The sequence below is a fragment of the Miniopterus natalensis genome, chromosome 15 (genome assembly GCF_054644295.1).
Source record: "Miniopterus natalensis isolate mMinNat1 chromosome 15, mMinNat1.hap1, whole genome shotgun sequence".
Taxonomy (NCBI): domain Eukaryota; kingdom Metazoa; phylum Chordata; class Mammalia; order Chiroptera; family Miniopteridae; genus Miniopterus; species Miniopterus natalensis.
In genome coordinates this window covers 22471411-22489812 of record NC_142095.1, presented here as the reverse complement: position 1 = coordinate 22489812, position 18402 = coordinate 22471411, and the positions used below count along the sequence as shown (strand labels likewise).

At 47.0% G+C, this 18402-nt stretch overlaps 1 protein-coding gene across 1 annotated transcript in view; it reads left to right on the top strand.

Moving 5' to 3' along the window:
* The window catches only part of CPNE4 (copine 4), a 316423-nt gene extending 301437 nt beyond the window's left edge, over positions 1–14986 (top strand). The window contains exons 13-16 of the mRNA XM_016224318.2: positions 2040–2091; positions 4659–4792; positions 7750–7986; positions 14153–14986. Coding sequence (XP_016079804.2) covers positions 2040–2091; positions 4659–4792; positions 7750–7986; positions 14153–14287 — 558 coding nt within the window. The 3' untranslated portion in view covers positions 14288–14986. The remainder of the gene's footprint in view (positions 1–2039; positions 2092–4658; positions 4793–7749; positions 7987–14152) is intronic.
* The last annotated feature ends 3416 nt before the right edge of the window (positions 14987–18402 follow it).

Below are 18402 nucleotides of genomic sequence, written 5' to 3'. Positions count from 1 at the left end.
TCTGTTCCACACTGGCCTCCCTGCTGGGCATGCCTACAGAATTCTAGAAGCATTTGTTGGAAATCAGCGCATGGGGAGGAAGAATATAGAACAGGAGTTGCTGACTGGTGGCCTGTTGACATTATTTGGGCCATAAATGTATTATAGTTGACACACAAATTATTTTTAAGATTTAGGCAATTTCATATGAAATGTCAGATTTCTGGATTCTTTGGAAACACTAAAAGGCCTGGCAACACTAAGATTAAGATTACACAACAAGAATTAGCCAGAGCTGAGGAAATGAAGTCCCCTTCGGGTGGGGTACCGGCTCTGGGGTGTGGTCAGGAGGGTGTTGAGCTGTTGCGCCTCGAGACTGGAATGCACACCAACAACCACCAGTCCCCCTACCCAGAGATGCTTGAGTATCCCCCACCGTGTCCCCGCCAGCTTGGCCCAGCAGGGCTGAGGACACCGTGTCCCAGGCCTGCCTTTTCTCACCCATGACATCTGCCTGGTCCCCCTCCTAGCCTAACTCATCCTTCTCGATGTTTTCCGATGTCCTCACGCTCACCGGCTCCCCTGGCTCTGCCCTGCCTGTCAGCCAGCTTGTTCTTCCTGCTGTCCTAACAGGCTTCCCTCATATCTCCTCACTCTGCTCCCCAAAAAGCTACTCAGATACCTCCTTTTCAGGCCTTAACTTCCCTCTGCCCCAAACAGGCACTGGTGATCTCAGCAGCTCAGGTGCCCCCAGCAAGTTCACAAGGTCACCGAGATTTACTTCTTTAGGATAAAATCCCAGAGCTTGCCTTGAAACTGAGCCACAGGCACCTCTGTCTTAGGTTATACTCTCCCTAGAACAGACGTTGAGACAGGATTTGGATGCTAGTAGTTTATTTGAGACCTGGGGGAAACCACAATAGAGAGTGGGGAGCTGAAAGGAAGTCGACATAGGGCATCCTAACAAGTCAGTTACTGCTGTGGACAGCAGAGCTCAATCCTGCTGGGGACCCTGGAAGGCGGTGTGGAGCACACACAGACCCCAAGGATCAGAGGGCTGGGCACTGATCCACCATCTCTTGTCAGCCACTGGGGAAGAGATGCTCCCAAGCCACATTAATACCCCAACATCTTCAGCCTGTCACTGGGGCAGGCAAAAGCAGGCTCCAGAGACCCGAGAAAAACTTAAGGTAAATAAGGCACATACAGTGGGTGGAAGTCAGCCGACTTGCCTGGAAGACCTAAGGGCAGGAGGATGTGGACCAGGCACCAACAGCATTGGCTCTGACCTCCATCCAAGAGAAGAGGGGTCTTTTAACACAATGACTACTTTCAGCCCCCAAGAGAGTCAGGGCTTGAATATAACATGTGAAATGGAAGTCTCTGTAAAATCCCACATGATCCCATAGTGTCCAGGTGCCAGGACATCTTTCCTGTTCTATCAGATTTTAGAATGAAGTAAACATGTTATTTGACCTTGTGAGAGGTCCTGCCAGCTAGAGAAATTTGTGTTGGATATTACAAGGTACATGATTTTAGCACTTTTCCAAAAGTAGAGTCTATTTTACCTGCATACTCATGAAAATCCTGCTGTCCCATAGCTCTGCATAGTATGTTTGAATGAGTCTTAATGTCAACAGCTTAGCGGGAGCTGTTATAACCATCACCACGTGGAGCGGACGTGGTGACGAGTTACCACTTTTTTATCACTGGATCCAAGCAGAGCTCAGCCCAATCTAAGCCTCCAGTCTGCGGCCAGTTCTTTCTAGTGTTACATTTTTCTGAAATCTCATCTTGTATTTTTTTATATACGTTATTCGCCCCTCCTGCCAGCATTTAGCTGATTCTAGAAAATTTCCCTGTCACGTCAGCTCCACAAGGAGCTTAGAATTCACCCTCCACCTCAGACTGATTGTGGGAAGGTTAAAATGCTCCCTGCTGCTGAACTCCGAGTGAATATAATGGGCATTTGTTTGCATGCTCTTCAACCGAGGGCCTCCTTCCTGGCTTAAAGTTCTAATTCTCCTTCCTTCCTTTTTGCAATCTTAATTGGCGCCTAGGTCTCTCATGACTTCGCAATCAACTTTAACGAAGACAACCCAGAATGTGCAGGTAAATTCCAAGGTGAACGAAAGCCAGCGTCTCACAACCCTTTTGTTCGCACATTTCCCAGTTTAGTTTCTCTCCTCGGATGCAGTCTAGTGGTTATGATTGTCCAGAGCACAGAAGTAGGCTGTCTGGATCCGAATGGACTGTGCCACTCCAAAGGCAACGGAGAGCCATCATGACAGCAGAAAACTAAGAGCTGGAAGAGACAGAATGCAGAGGAGGCCCTGAGTTTGCAGCGAGAATGTTAATCCCCATTCTGGATTCCTCCGGCCAAAAAAAAAAATAGGGGGGGATTTCACCTGATGGGCTGTGATGACGCCCTCTTTCTGCTCTCCTACTGTCCCCCAAGTGCTGATTTTCCACAGCTTCCTCTCTGAGAAGTAATAAGTAGGGGGTGGGGAGAGGACATGGAAATCATTTGACACGTTCAACATGTTGGTAAGGATACGGCCTCAGTGACTTCCAACAAGTAGCTTCATGGTTTTGTGCCAGAAACAGGCTTCTCAAAGGCTTTGGTCCATGCTCCATTATTTCCAGCTAGAAGTCCCCCAACACAGTTCCACAAGATAGTGATGATGACAGCTATGGTAATACATTTTATCCTAGAATTCCTTTTTCTGCTTTCTAAGTAACAAATAGAGCCAAGTACACCAGTTGCTATGAAGCTTGTAAGATATTTTTATAGTGAAATAGAAATGGCCGTGTCTCTCTCCCCCTTCTTGTCAAGGAAGAAGAGAGCTGAACCAGGGTTAATTCAGATCCAGTGAGGTCTGCGCAGCATCCAGCAGTTTCTTTCACCAATTCGGCACTTAACGTCCAAGAACATGACATCAGTATCATTGGGTCTGCACATAGTAACCTCTGAGACCCGATCTCCATTCTGCCACTATTCCTTCTCATGATCCCTCACCCGAAATTTATTATGGTTTAGAGGTCAGTCATCCCTAACCACCCCCATTCTGAAACTGTAAGAATGGTCTTTCGCCAAAGCAGCACAAAGTACATGCCCAGTATTCACCTGTTTCTCACTCTTAGAATTCCTCTGCCTGTTTCTTTTAGAGAAATCCAACCCGCTTATCTTAGGCAAAAACTCAAGAGTTAAAATAGGTAAAGAGCATCTGTTGAGTGTCACTTAGCTTCACAGCCAAGCTGCAAAATGCTCTAACATCTGTCTTCAGACCGACAGGCTTTGGGCAGGGCAACGAGGCTGCAAGCATGGATATAAGGCCAGAACACACAGCTTGCTTATCCGCGATCCCCAAGGTCTGGTCTGCAGTGCACGGTGGATGTGAAAAACCGTTTCAGGACGGGCTTCTGTGGATCCCTCTGGCCAAAATCAGGCCCCGTGTGCTGTTTCAGGATAGAAAGGGATGGGGGGGGGGGGGGGGGAGCTAAAACAGGGAAAGGCAAGAGCTAACACAGGCACAGACACCAAGAGGAGCCACTTGAATAAAATTCTTCGTAATGGGACTCTTGTGGAATCACAGGTATAACATTAAATGTGCCGTCAAGGCTCATAAAATGCTAAGAGAAGCTACACAACCAGGGTTGTCCCTTCCAGCAGAGTGCCACCCTTTACTATTTCCTTGGCTCCCGCGGCCTCGGTGGAAACCGCCTTTAAATGAGAGGTTGACCGTAATGATGAACATCATTCCCCTGTACTGCAGTCCCCAGCAGACGATCGTGCCCCGTTTGGCTCATTCATTACACACTTGGTGTGCCCCACCTGCCTCGGGACCTTTGAGGGAGGGAGTCACAGTTCCTGCCCACAAGGACTTGAGCATCTGGGACGATGGTCGTGTGTACATGGACATTAACTCCTATAAGTGGGCGTGGGTGGTATATACTACAGTAGAGTCAACAAGGTGGTGTGAAAACCAGAGAAGCACTAAAGCTGACTTGCCCAATGGCTGAGAGCACAGCCCTCAGAGCCGGACAGACATGGGCTTTAATCCTGAGTCTGCAGTTCATTTTGCTGTGTGACCTGGAGTAGATGATGTAACCTCTTGAAGCCTCAGTTTCTTCGTCTGTGAAATGGGTATCGCATCTGTTTCATTACCCTATGAGAGCCTAATGAAATCTTATGTGTAAAGCAGGATATTAGGGTCCAGCTGGTGTGGCTCAGTGGTTGAGCGCCAACCTAGGAACCAAAAGGTCATGACTCGATTCCTGGTCAGGGCACATGCCGAGGTTGCAGGCTTGATCCTCAGCAGGGGGCGTGCAGGAGGCAGCCGATCAATGATGGTTCTCTCTCACTGATGTTTCTCTCTATCCCTCTCCCTTCCTCGCTCTCTAAAAATCAATAAAAACACATTTTAAAAATTAAAAAAAATAAAGTGGGATCTTAGGGAAAAGTTTATGGAAAGTATGGCTTATGATGGAAGCTGTTAAAGAGAATAATGATTTCCGGGGGGTGGGTAGAGGTAATAGTGTAGTACTTTTTATCTTAAGAACATAAATGTGATGATAAGAACATTTGAGGAATTTAATGCTTTATTTGTATGTATGTTTGATTTTAATTGTATTTGAGGGGACTACTGACCTATTGATCTTTGCCAATTTCACCTCAGGAATTCAAGGAGTTGTGGAAGCCTATCAGAGCTGCCTCCCTAAGCTCCAGCTCTATGGTCCCACCAACATCGCCCCCATCATTCAGAAGGTCGCCAAGTCAGCATCGGAGGAGACTAACACCAAGGAGGCCTCGGTAAGGAGAGGGACGGTTTGCCTGCTGTGTGATGACCCTTTCTCACCTGGACATTGGCCATAGCACCCATCCCATTCTGACAATAAATTACAGCATCCTTACTTGTGTGAGTTTGGACAAGTGACTTAACCTTCTCTTGTCCTCAGTCTCCTCGTCCAAAAATTGGGGATAATCATACCTATCTCTGCTGGGTTATTGTGAGGCTCAGAGATGACACATCTCAAATGTCTGCAACATTAGCTGGACAGAGGGGACACTCAACAGTGGAATTTACTTTATTCACTGGAGTATAAGGCATACCCACATTATGTTCCTAGGAAGAAAAAAAAAAACTACCCAAAATAAACTTACTTTCCAATGTACCCATATTTTTGATGAAAGAGAAGCAAAATAATAGGTGTTTCTGTCCCCTGGTGGTCAAGTGCAGCAATACAAACCATAGCAAAGATTTGTTTTATACTCTCTTTGTGATTTTCTTAAGAAAAATGCAAACCAATGTTTTGCATACTCACAACCATAAAGCTATTTTTGCCCTCCCCTGTATCTTACCATAACAACTTATCTATGTATCACTTTTAATGACATCAATATATTTCTTTTTTAGATTGATGACTTCTTTCAGATTTAGTAGAACATTGCTAATGCCTGAAGTTGTCTCTGATTTTGTCCTGAGTCTTAAGATACTGCATTTGCATGAAGAAAATAATGTAGTGCTCCCTCATCTTCTTACATCAACTTATCTAACCTAGTTATGCTGTGCCATGTTCTCAGCCCTCCCTCATGATAGAACGGATGGGGGACCAGCCTCTTCTCTCGTATACTGGGGTCCATCTCCTCTCAGTTACCCAACAGCATAGACGTAGTAGCTACTACATCTCCTCAATTTTTCCCCCTTTCTGCTGAAGGCTCATTTTTATTAGCAAATAAAACATCCTATCATATCTCCCGTTTAAGTTAAAAGCTCTCCCTTGACATCACTTACCCTAGCTACTGTTCTTCTTTCACCTCCCTTTAGAGCAAAAGTCATTTAAAAATTTGCCTATACTCACTGTCTCCATCTCCTCGCATTGGTTCCTCCACCTGTACCAGTCAGACTTTCCTCCCCAACATTCTCCTGAAAACTGCACTTGTCAAAAGCAACAATATCTCCATCTTGCCAAACCCACAGAGGCCTTGCAGCAAATTCGAATCCTCACAGATGCAAGATTCGGAGATACGTGTTGGACAGATCAGTATTTCATTTTATTTTTTTTATCACTTTTTTACTATCAGAACTTCAAATTCAAATTCTTCAAATGATATGTTACTCAGAAACCCAACATATAAAATAGGTTTTAAGAAAAACAGACTGTTCTTGCTCAATCTGGACTAAGAGATGGGGCTTAAACTTGTCTATTCCCTTTTCCCTCTTGCATCCCCAAGAGCATCCAAGGCATCCCCAGGGCTCCTCAGAGCCCAGATTGAAAACAAAAGTCATCTCAGTCCCTCTGGAGTACCAGGAGCTAGAAGAGTGAAAACAGAACGGAGCTGACATAGATCTGGACTTAGGCCTGATATAAGCCAGCATGAGTTTTTGCCCCTCACTCCCCCAGGGACAGGTATTCTGCTCTGTAAGGACAGGTCAGGAAACGGTGCAAGTGTCTATCCACATATACCCAAATAAATGGCCCTCGTAGTCCAGGAACTATGATCCTTCTCCCCGGAGCTTTCTCCTGTTCTTTAAACAATGTGTGGTCCAGGACTCCTTGTTATCACCGATTACTAAGAGTCTTAAACTTGAACCTCTTAGGCAAGTTGTGCCAGGGAGTTGGGCTGTAGGATCTTCTCCTTGATTTTGTGAAATTCTTCTAGAAAGAAAGAAAAAGTCTCCTTCCTATCTGAACAGGACCTCATGTACATTCAAAAATTAATATTTCACCCATGAGCATTTTTCTAGCCTGACTTTGGAAGCAACTGTTACCAAAGCTTTATTGGAAATTTCCATCAGGGTTTTGCGCCAGCAGTCAGTCTGCTGCCTAGTGCCTTTAGCTAGATTAGCCCTGGATCAGATCCTAGGATCCTGAGGATCTCTTCAGATCAGGGGCTCTTAACCTTTTTTATGAACCCCATTAGCAGCTGATGAAGCCCATGTGCCCCTTCTCAGAAATATTTTTAAATGTACAAAATAATCTCATTTTAGCATGTACTCCATATAAAAAATTATCAATAAAATATTTTACACTTTTTATATTAAGTCTTCAAAACCCAGGGTGTATTTTACACTTACATCACCTAATTTGGGTGCTAAGTTATCATCACAAATACTTGATCTTATTTAGACTTTATAAATTGATAGTTGAGAAAGTACATTCACATACTTGAGTTATTTCAAACATACTTGAAAGCCTTCCAATAACTGAATCGAGTACCCATGTTTAAAGTTGAATTTAAATTCATTAAAATGAAATAAAATTTAAAATTCAGTTCCTCCATCACTTTAGCCACATTTCAAGGGCTCGGCAGTCACGTGGAGCTCTTAGGTATTGTAGTGGGCAGCGTGGCTTTAGACTCAAAAATCTCCTAGCTGAAGAGACTCATACAAATGATCTAGTCCCACCCTTCACCTGAGAGAGGAAGCTGAGACCCAGAGGAGTTCAGGGATTTTCCCAGGATCTCAGAAAATGAGGCTTTGACGCCAATCCTCCTGACTCCTCCTGGGGCTCTGTCGACCAAACTGTGCTTCATAACAGTCACTAAGGTGATTGTTAGAATTACCCTACAGTTACTGTGCCTGCCTTGAGACCCACTCATCATAAGTTTGCTTTTAGGGCTGTCTGCAGACACTCCAAAGTCTATTATCACTATTGCTGTAGCCTGTATGCACTGAAGCCGCCAGGGTGTGTAACTGGTATTGCCCTTGTCTCCCCCTCCCCGCCCCCCTCTGTCCCCGTCATTGCCTGGCGTCTGATCCATTGCAGCAATACTTCATCCTGCTGATCCTGACCGACGGTGTCATCACAGACATGGCTGACACCCGGGAGGCCATCGTCCATGCCTCCCACCTCCCCATGTCGGTCATCATCGTGGGAGTGGGCAACGCCGACTTCAGCGACATGCAGATGCTGGACGGTGATGACGGGATCCTGAGGTCACCCAAAGGAGAGCCTGTCCTTCGAGACATCGTTCAGTTCGTGCCCTTCAGGAACTTCAAACATGTACGCATATCTCGGGGACTGGCCCCGGGAGGGCAGGGCCAAAGCAAACTCCCTCCCTGTGTGTCCACCAGCCTGTAGCGAAGCAGTGCCAGCCACCCCTGCCAGGCCAGGCCACCTGCCCCACAGCATGTGGAGAGCTTGGCTCTGTGGAGATCAAAGTGTAGCTTGAATGCGAGGTGAGAAGTCACGCCCACCATGGTAGCTGACATTTCACCGGTCGTCGTCCATATAGCTTAGGACCCCGGCGCCCTCGGCGCTGCGCGTGCAGGTGGGCAGGGTGCTCCCTGCGCCAGGGCCCAGCCAGCGAGGCAGGGGCCGCTTGAACTCAGCCTGGGTCCTGCCTGTCCAGGCCGTGCCCTGGCAGAGGCCCGTGTTTGCCTGGGCAAAGTGTAGTTCCAAAATGATAGAAACCTAAGCCCTCTATAAAGGTAGTCAGCAGCATCAAAGATTTATTTAACTCGTTAAGGCGGGAACCAGTAAGATGCCAAAGGTAGTTCAAAGGAGGGTATAAAACAGTTGCTTGTGGTCAGTGGGGAAGAGGCCGCAGGAAGTTTACTGGGGCAGATTCAAAACTAGGTAGTGACCAAAGGGGTTAAAAATAAATAGATAGACTGGAGGACCATCTCTGCTGGGCAGAAATCTTCTCAGTTTTCTACAAGTTACCCTCTAGCTTTACAGTCTTGCGCTCTAGTCAATAATCAATAAGCAACGTTACCCTCCCCTCATGACCCAAATGCAGGCTCATTAGACTACGCTCTAGTATGACATCGAAAAGTGCTCAATAACAACTTTATTGCATCTCCAAATGTTGGATTATTATTAGCTCCATGAAGAAGGGGCACCTTTAAAATTCCAACAACAGCCTGCACCTATGGGCTGCAATTGCCCGGAAGGACGCTTCTGATTCATCCAAAGGCTCCCTCCGCGCTGGTGACCCTGCAGAACCCTTCAGAGCCTCCCGAGCTGTGTGTGGGCGTCCTCGAAGGTCATTTGGGCTGTCACACAGTCCCCTGTGACCTTTGGTTCCCTGCCCCTAGTGAAAGTCACTCACGAGCAGAGCACACTCCCCTCCCCCTGTGGCTTGGCCCTCTCCACTGCTGACGGGCCCAGCAGTACCACTCCCAGTGGCTGGTAACGGAAGGTGGGCTGCCCCCGCAGGAGGGAATCCCCAGGATGCTCAGTGCCCTGAAGCAGCTCTGCAGTCCCCTTGGCAATGATGAGAGTCCCCCCATCCCTGCTGCAGTGACCCCTGTCACCTAGACCATCCATGCAGTTAAGTCTGTGTCCCCACATCTTCAGGATCCCTGCTGGAAACATCTTCTTTAGCTTCCACTGCAGCTCCTCCATCTTCAGGGCCGAGGTCAGGTATTCAGGGGCCCAGAGAGGAAGAGACAGGCACCACGCCATCCACAAGCTCCACGCCATCCGCTCCAAGTCTCCCCTCCTGATGCTGTTCTGGAAAAGCCTATCTGCTCCGGCCCAAACCCCTCATTCAAGTGAGCCCTTGGCAGTGTCCTAGCCAGTTTATCGGATATGTCCAGGGGCATGGAAATCCCACTTTGAGCCCGCCCTGGGACCCCAGCTACACTGGGTAAGGTAAATATAGGGGGTGGAAGGATGGATGGACCATTGTTTATGTAGACACATCCCAGTGCCAGCGTCAGGGCCTTTGGCCTGTGCTTGTTAAAAATGCCATTTGTTCTGCTGCCTGCTTGGGACAGGCGTTACAGCCCGCGTTCAGGTAAATCGCAGCCCGGCGGCCTCCACTGGACCCTAGATCTCATGAATTGGCAGGACTGCACGGGGAGGTCACTGCGCACTCCAGGGCTCCTCCAAAGATGAGGCATAGCTCAGAAATCTAGCACCACACAACTCTGGTGCTCCTCTTAAGGCTACAGTGTTATTAGAATCACTGAAGGAGCACAATGTCAGTCCTTGACCACAGAGCTGAGTGCAGATTCCAAGTACCAGCAGCAACAGCCAAGCCCCCTACGGGCTCACAGGCAGGGAGCGTGGGGGAGGGTGAGGGCAGGGAGCGTGGGGGAGGGGGAGGGCAGGGAGCGTGGGGGAGGGGTGAGGGCAGGGAGCGTGGGGGAGGGTGAGGGCAGGGAGCGTGGGGGAGGGGGAGGGCAGGGAGCGTGGGGGAGGGGTGAGGGCAGGGAGCGTGGGGGAGGGTGAGGGCAGGGAGCGTGGGTGAGGGGGAGGGCAGGGAGCGTGGGGGAGGGTGAGGGCAGGGAGCGTGGGTGAGGGGGAGGGCAGGGAGCGTGGGTGAGGGGGAGGGCAGGGAGCGTGGGGGAGGGGGAGGGCAGGGAGCGTGGGGGAGGGTGAGGGCAGGGAGCGTGGGGGAGGGGGAGGGCAGGGAGCGTGGGGGAGGGTGAGGGCAGGGAGCGTGGGTGGGGGATGAAGGCAGGGAGCGTGGGGGAGGGGTGCCTGTGCCATCGCAGCCCATCTCCCACTTGCCCTAGGAGGAAGTTTCCAAATGTAACCACTCGGCAGGTGAAAGAGGCTCAGTGTGACGGACGCGCAGGGGGGGGCGGGGTGCACTGCGCGTGCTCGTCATCGGGCCCTCGCCTGGCTGGCGCCCAGGTGCGCGGAGGGGCGCTCTCCCGGCCGCGACGTCCTGCTCCGCTGGTGAGACAGAGGAGTAGCCCTATCACTCACCACCACCTGTAACTCTGCCTGAGTGAAGGCTCAAAGAATTTACTCGCTAGGAGAGTCACGCACTTCCCCAAACCTCCCTATCCCTGCCCCCCCCCCCCCACACACACACACACACACACACACCACCCCCCCCCCCACCCCCCCCCGTGTTGAAACAGTGCAGCTGAGCCATGCAGGATTCCAGCCCCTACCCCAGGCCTTCTCCTCTCAGGGAGTGCCTGCCACGTGCAAGACCTGTGCTAGCATTGGGGCCACAGCGAGGTGAGAGCCCTGAGTCCAGGCCACAGGGAACTTACTGGGGAGTTGCATGGTTGGGATATAGGCGTCAGCAGAAAAAATCTATGGGTGCCTGAAAAGGGCTTAAATAATGCTATGGGACTTCAGAGCAGAGAGAAGTTGCCATGAGGAAAGCCCAACAGCTTGAGCTGGGTCTGTGGGGACGCGCAGGGCCTTGGTCAGCAGGGGGTTGAGGGGGCATCGCCAGCCAGGGAAGTGCCCTGATCAGGGCAAGGAAGTGGGCCCGGCTCCCTGTCTGTGCTGCGGTCCCAGCTGCTCTGCAGATGAGGAACACGGAGTGCCAGGAGCATGTCATCCAGCCTACCGTCCTGGGTTTCAAATTAGATTTTGAAAACCATTTCATTACCCAGACTGCGCTGAATTCAATAGGCCATAAATAAAATGAAAAGTGATGCATTTCATGTAAGTCCGTAACCTGGGAGCGTCTCTCTTTTTCTGCTCTGTGTGGTAGCTCAGAGCTTTGAAGTGGACAGGGCACAGGCTCTGAGCTGTGTGACCTTGGGCTAGTTAGTTAACCCCTCTGCGCCACAGACTCATCTGTAAACAAGGCAAATGACACACACGTTGGAAGCCTGAAGGCGGTGTCTACACAAATCTTATCACTGTGCCTGGTCCATGTACATGAGGAATAAATACAGCTCTTATTACCAGCTGCTTTCACACTTGGGCCTTTACCTGACCAAATAATGCCCCCCAAATCCCGATTTGCTCACCACCAGCACAAGTATGCAAAAGGGCAGGAGAATCGCTTAGGCACTGTCTGTCCAATGCAGTAGAGGAAAACCACAGGTGGCTATTTAAATTCATTAAAATTAAATAAAACAAAAATTTTAGCTCTTCAGTCACACTAGCCACATTTCAAGGGTTCATTACTCACATGTGTCTAGTGACCACACTATTGGACAGCACGGATATAGAATATTTCCATCACTGGAGCAAGTTCCATTTGACAGCACAGTTTAGGAAAGCGTTTGTCTTCAAGTAACAGCAAAATCATCTTACAGTGGATTGCATGAATGGTTCCTAACCAAGGGTGACTTCTTTTCTCCAGGAGACAGTTGGTAGTGTCTGGAGACATTTAATGGTGACAGTGTGGCGTGCTTAATTCACATCTAGTGCGTAGAGACCAGGAATGTTGGTAAACATCCTACAATGCAAAGGACAGTCCCCCACACAAACAATTATCTGGCCCTAAAGGGCAAAATACTGCTAAAATTGAGAAACCCTGGATTACATAAGTACAAATATGTTTTTCTCATGTCACTAGAATTTAGGGGCTGGAGGCTGCTGACATCTGTCTTTCCAGTTATTCACTGGTGTCAGGGCCAGCACTTGGTGATTCCCTTTCCTCTTCTCTCATAGTGATAAAGTGGTTGCCATAGCTCCAGGAATCACATTCCAGTTCAAGGAAAAGAGGAAGAGGAAAGGGAAACAGAGCCAACCATGTCTGTCCCCTTTAACCAAGAAAGCAAAGCTTTCCAAGAAACATCCCCCAGGAAACTTTCATTTCTCTCTCAAAGATGAAATTGGGTCACATGGAGCTACCTAGATAGACGGGAAGTTAGGATATCATGTATTTGGCTTTGTAACCTTTATGTGAGAGGTGGCCAGAGAGAAAGGGATGACTTTTTATATACCCCAGTGTACACATGGATCGTGATCTAACACACAACCCTGAGCAGTTATTTATAAAACAAAAGAGCATTCATGGATGTCAGATGTCCAACGTGCCATAACATCTCCAAAATGTGAAGAATCCTTTTTTTAAAATATGCTTTTATTGATTTGAGAGAGAGAGGAAGGGAGAGGGAGAGAGAGAAACATCGATGTGAGAGAAAAAGATTGATTGGCTGCCTCCTGCATACCCCCTACTGGGGATCGATTCTGCAACCCAGGCATGTGCTCTGACCGTGTTTTCAGATTGTTGTTAAGATATATCTCTTATTTTGAGCCTCCTAAAAACTCTGTGAGGTAGAATGAATGCTTATTCTTTCCTATTTTGTCTCTGAAAACACCAGGGCTTCAGCAAAGCTGAATGGCTGAGTGACAGGCCACACGGGAAGGAAAGAGCTAGAAACCAGGTCCTCTGGCATTTAGTTGACTCCTTTTCCTTCAGGATCTTTCCTGAGGAATCTCAAACACTTGGTAACTGGTCACTCTGCTTCAAATGTTCAGTCTCTTCAGTACTTCTAATGGGGTTTGGGCACTTTTTCTTGACCAGGGGTTGAGTAGTTAGTACTGACAGCCAAGAGTCCACACAGAATATCGACTTCCACTTTCTTCTGCATCAGGTCCTACAGGGGAGCCACAATGCTGATAAAATAACCACTGCATTAATGAACATGGTGTATTCAGTACAACCTGTCACCCGGCCTCAAGCTTATTTTCCTACTGAATGTCCCATCAATCCTTCATTTGCAACACACACACACTCCTCAGCCCCATCAGATGACTCACTGTCCCTAAAATGATCAAATGCCAATCCCTGCCTGCTCTACATTTTAAAACAACTTAAATGCCACTTCCTCTGGGAAGCCTGCTCAGATTTCCTCCAAGATGACTAGTCTCTTTGTTTTCTGCGCTCTAGTCACACAGTGTTTATGACTCTGGAACAGTGCTTTTCAAATTTTTTATGCACAGGAGTCACGGGCATCAAGCTAAAAGTGCAGATTCTGATTCCATAGCTCTGGGATGGGTCGAAGATTCTACACTTCTATTAGGCTCCCATGTGACATGATGCTCTTGGTTCCCAGCATGTGTCGTGTTTTACCTGAAAGTAGGGTTAATTTTCACCACACCAGGCTTCTCTCACATGATGATAACTTCCCTAAAGCAAGAATCATAGGCCCCCAGAACCCTAGCACAGTGCCTGGAACATAAATAACCACCTGGAATTGAATGCAATCAGAAACAAAACTGTGAGACAGTTCATTCTGTCACCCATATTTCAAGTGTGAGTAGTTTTATATTTTGAGACAGGCATTCAAAAATATAATTAGGAAATTGATGGCTCACTTTCCAGCAACCTGACAACTCTTGCTGGGGAGCCCTTGACAAATACTGAATGAATGAATGAGTGAGTGAATGAATGAATGAATGAATGAGAGAAACTAGCTGCTCAGAACAGGACTCAAGCTTTTTAGGCTGATACTCAATCAGACTCCTCTGACCAGGTGCCAAAGTCATGGTGATTTCTTCTTCCCTGCAGGCATCTCCAGCTGCCCTGGCAAAGAGCGTGTTGGCTGAAGTCCCAAACCAAGTCGTGGACTATTACAATGGCAAAGGGATTAAGCCAAAATGTTCCTCAGAAATGTACGAGTCTTCCAGGACACTAGCACCGTGAACTCCACGCACTTTTACAGAGCTCTGAAATACTACTCCTGCTAATATTTAATACTTCCACTACTCCCGTACTTTAAAAAAACCACACATACACATTTAAAAATAGCACGTTTTGGTGATTTTTAACTAACTGACCATTTTTTTTGCATGTGTAGCTCTGAGGCCTGGATCTGGTAAGCCCTTGTATTGTTAAAGACTTTTTACAAAGAAACAAATAATTATAACTTACTCTTTACATTACAGCATGTCGCCTTGAGATAAAATGGTTATCTGTATCTGTTTTTTATACAGGTTTGTTGAAATTTTGCTAAATTTCTTATTATCTTTACACTGTAAAGCATTTTGAAACATTTACCGAACGTTGATAGCCAAAACACATTTGGTTTTATCTGCTCCAGGATGAGAGACTTTTCAAAATGGTAGATGCATGGACTGTATTTTGCATGTTTCAAATAAAAACACCCACACCCACACTGTTTTTTGCAGTTGTTATCTATAACTCATCCCTGCTGAGAATGGTCTCTCTGCTGATGAAGATGTTTAGCCACCTAGAAGTAGTCTTCTTGACGTGGGTCTGGGGCTCTTAGCCCAGCACCTACCTCTCAGCTTTACTGAGCACACAGATCCCCTGAGGATCTTGTCAGAATTCAGACCATGATGCCATAGGTCTGCAGGGGCCCCCGATTCTGCTGCTTTGACAAAGTCCCAGAGGATGCCAGTGCTGTCCTCAGGCCGCACTGAGAGGGCTGAGGTTCTGGGCGCCAGGGTGTGATCGTAGAGACCATCCGAAACAGGGCAGAACCTAGCCTGCTTGAGAATGGCACCTCTCCCCTGCCAGTAGCACAAAGGCCCTGCCTGACTCCGAGGTGGGAGTAGAAAGTACTGAGACTGATTCCAGAAGCTGCAGGCCCCGCATCAGTCTCACTGCTCGGTAGTCCCACCTCTTCCTTAACCGAGGCATCGCTCACCTTGCAGCATGAATGATGCCACGTTTATGTCCACCCTTAGCAATGACCTCAGAAGGTCTTCAGTAGAACCACGAAGACGGAGACTTGTCCATGGCAAATGGCTGTGCAGCGCGCTCCCCAGAAAGGTGGCCCACCGAGTTGATTTTTAAGCTGAGTCTGGGGCTTCTCTTTGCCTCATTTTTATCATTCCCAAGAGCAAACTCTTATCAGCAGACATGCCTGGAATCATTGTTTTAGATGGAGTTGTTTTGTTTCGACATAAAGTGGCCAGTCTTGCACTGGAAGGATGAATGTTTCACTTGTATAACCTCACAGGGAAGGGGACAAGTGTTTCGCAGCACCAAAGGCACAAGATAGAAAAGTGAGGAGGTAAATCACAAAGTGAAATAGATCTGTTTGTTGTTTGTTTGTTGAAGGGGGGACATATTAACAAGCAAATAAATCAAATAGGCTTTGTATAATTTCCAGCATTATAATTATAGATTCTAACCTTGCAAATACATGTCAGCCAAATGCACAACATTTTGGGAATGATGGGGAAAATGTATGACTGGAAAAAAATCATAAATATTTAAACTGTATTGTTTTATGAATAAATTGGGTACTTACAGAATTTTTTCTCTAAGAGTTATGGTCTTGTTTCTCTTTTCAAGGCAATTTTCTAGCAGTGATTTATTTCATGTAGGTGACATGGCCTCAGGCCAGGACTAGCTCTTTCACAGTCCCATGGAGACATGGGCCATTGTTTTTAACAAACGAGGAATTAAAATATTTAGGTTCCTACAGAAATATCTGGTGGTTGTTTCTAGCCCCAAACCAGGACAGAGATTTCCTTACCTGTGTGCCTGGAACATAGTAAGCACTCAATAGATATTTAATGAACAAAGAGATGACTAATCGAATGAATGAATGAATGAATGAATGAATGAATGAATGAATGAATGAATGAATGAATGGACTTGTTCATGTGCCTCATGAAAGATCTCAAATCCATCGCAGTTTTAACAGGTAGATTAAGTGGCTGTGGCTGGCAATCAAAACGATGCACCGTTTCATCCTCAAATATCTGTTGAGATCTATTACATTCATGTCAGGGCTCCTGGGATGTGTGACATGGGGTGACAAGGACAGAGTTTGGTTTGCCTGGAAGAACCTTATGACAATTTACTTCCTTTTTCATAGCCAGACTGAATCTCAGCTCTAAAGAATAATAAAAATAGTAGCTAACAGTTATTGAGCACTTACTGTATGCCAGTCACTGTTCTAAGTACCCATCACATACTATCTCATTTAATTCTCCCAACAGCCCTAACAGGTAACCGGCAGCATTAGTCTCATTTTGCAGGTGAGGCAACTAAAACACAAAGAGGTCGGGTAACTAACCTCAGGTCACACGGCTATCAAAAGGCATAGACAAGGTTTGAACACAGACACTCTGGCTCTTGTGCCCAAACTCATTTTGTATAACCTCCATTTCAGCCACCCTCCGGGCACTATACCCATCCACTGCCTTATCAAGCAGCAGATTCTTTTTTTTAACTTTATCTTTATTGTTGAAAGTATTACAAATGTCCTCTTTTTTCCTCCCATTGACCCCTTCTGCCCCACACCCACCCCCTGCCCCAGGCCTTCACCACACTATTGTCTGTGTCCATGGGTTGTGCATAAATGTGTATAAATTCTTGGGTTAATCTCTCCCCGCCCACCCACCCACCCTCTCCTTCCCTCTGAGATCCCTCAGTCTGTTCCATGTTTCTGTCTCTGGATCTATTTTGTTCATCGGTTTATTTTGTTTAGATTCCACATACGAGTGAGATCATGGGATACTTGTCTTTCTCCTGTCAAGCAGCAGATTCTTAAGAGATTTGAGAGAATGTGCCTTAAAAACATGACCTTTGCCTCCATTTCAGAAATTTCTTTTCCTCTGATGATGTCAGCTTTTTGTTGTGGGTTCTTGGCATCTTGTGATGCACAGCATCCCCCCGGGTGCAGTGGAAGAGTCTCAGGATACCACTAGGCCTTCCCAACTTCTCGCCACCAAGGAGGTCATGTAGACGGGACATCACGAGTACAGATGCCCCCAGGAGCTGAGCAGGCCAGGTGAACACAGGAGGAGCAGGTGCAAACAAAGGGACATGAAGAGTAGAGTGAGATGAGGACAGAGGGAAACGAGAGCGTGTGTCCAAAAGGGCAGCCCCCACCCAGCTCCAGGAGCCCTGCACAAATGCTGGCCCAGTGCAGTCAGTTCATCCAGTTTTTCGAGAGAATCGAATAATCTGGTATTTGACACAAGACCCACCGATTTGTAAATGTGGAAAACTCATTCAAAATTAAACAAGCGTTGTAGACACTACAAAATGAAAAATGCCTTTGTGGGAGTGCAAATTTGGAACCGCTGACTTACTACGTCCATGGCCTGCCCTCCACTGGGCTTCAGTAGATCCCATAGACTCTAAATCCTTGAGGACGTCACAGAGATTTTATTTCTGTGGCATATGTCTGTCAATACTTGTTGTATTAGAAATTCAAACTGCAAATGTCATCTACAGTGGTGCCTCAGTTTTCGAACGTCTCCGTTGATGAACATTTTGGGTTATGGAAGCCGTAAACCCAGAAGTAAATGCTTCGGTTTTCGAACACGCCTCGGACGTGGAACACGCCCCACGGCTTCCGCTGAGCGCAAGATCCTGAGGCCCAGCTGCGGGCTGTGGATCGCTTGGTTTTCAAACATTTCAGAGCTCGAACAGTCTTCAGGAAAAGATTACGTTCGAAAACCGAGGTACTGCTCTATTACCAATTCATTTAAACAACAGTGATAAACCCCATTACATATTAACAAAAGTGAAATATTTTTTGTCTTAAAAAAACCTGTATTTTTATACCTGAAGCCTATATGAGCCTATCAACCAATGTCGCCCCCAATAAATTTAATAATAAAAATAAATTTTTTAAAAAACCTATATTCTCAAAACCAAAAAATAGTGAAACAGAGAAGCTCTGTGCGTCTTGCTTCCTAAAAGACAGCTGGATTCTCTTATCTGCTTCTGCATTCAACCTGTTGTGAAATGATGTTTTCGGTTGAAGCACAATGAAGAAAATCCAGCCTCCCACGGTAACATAGTTGATAAGAGGAGTATTTTTAGCTTTC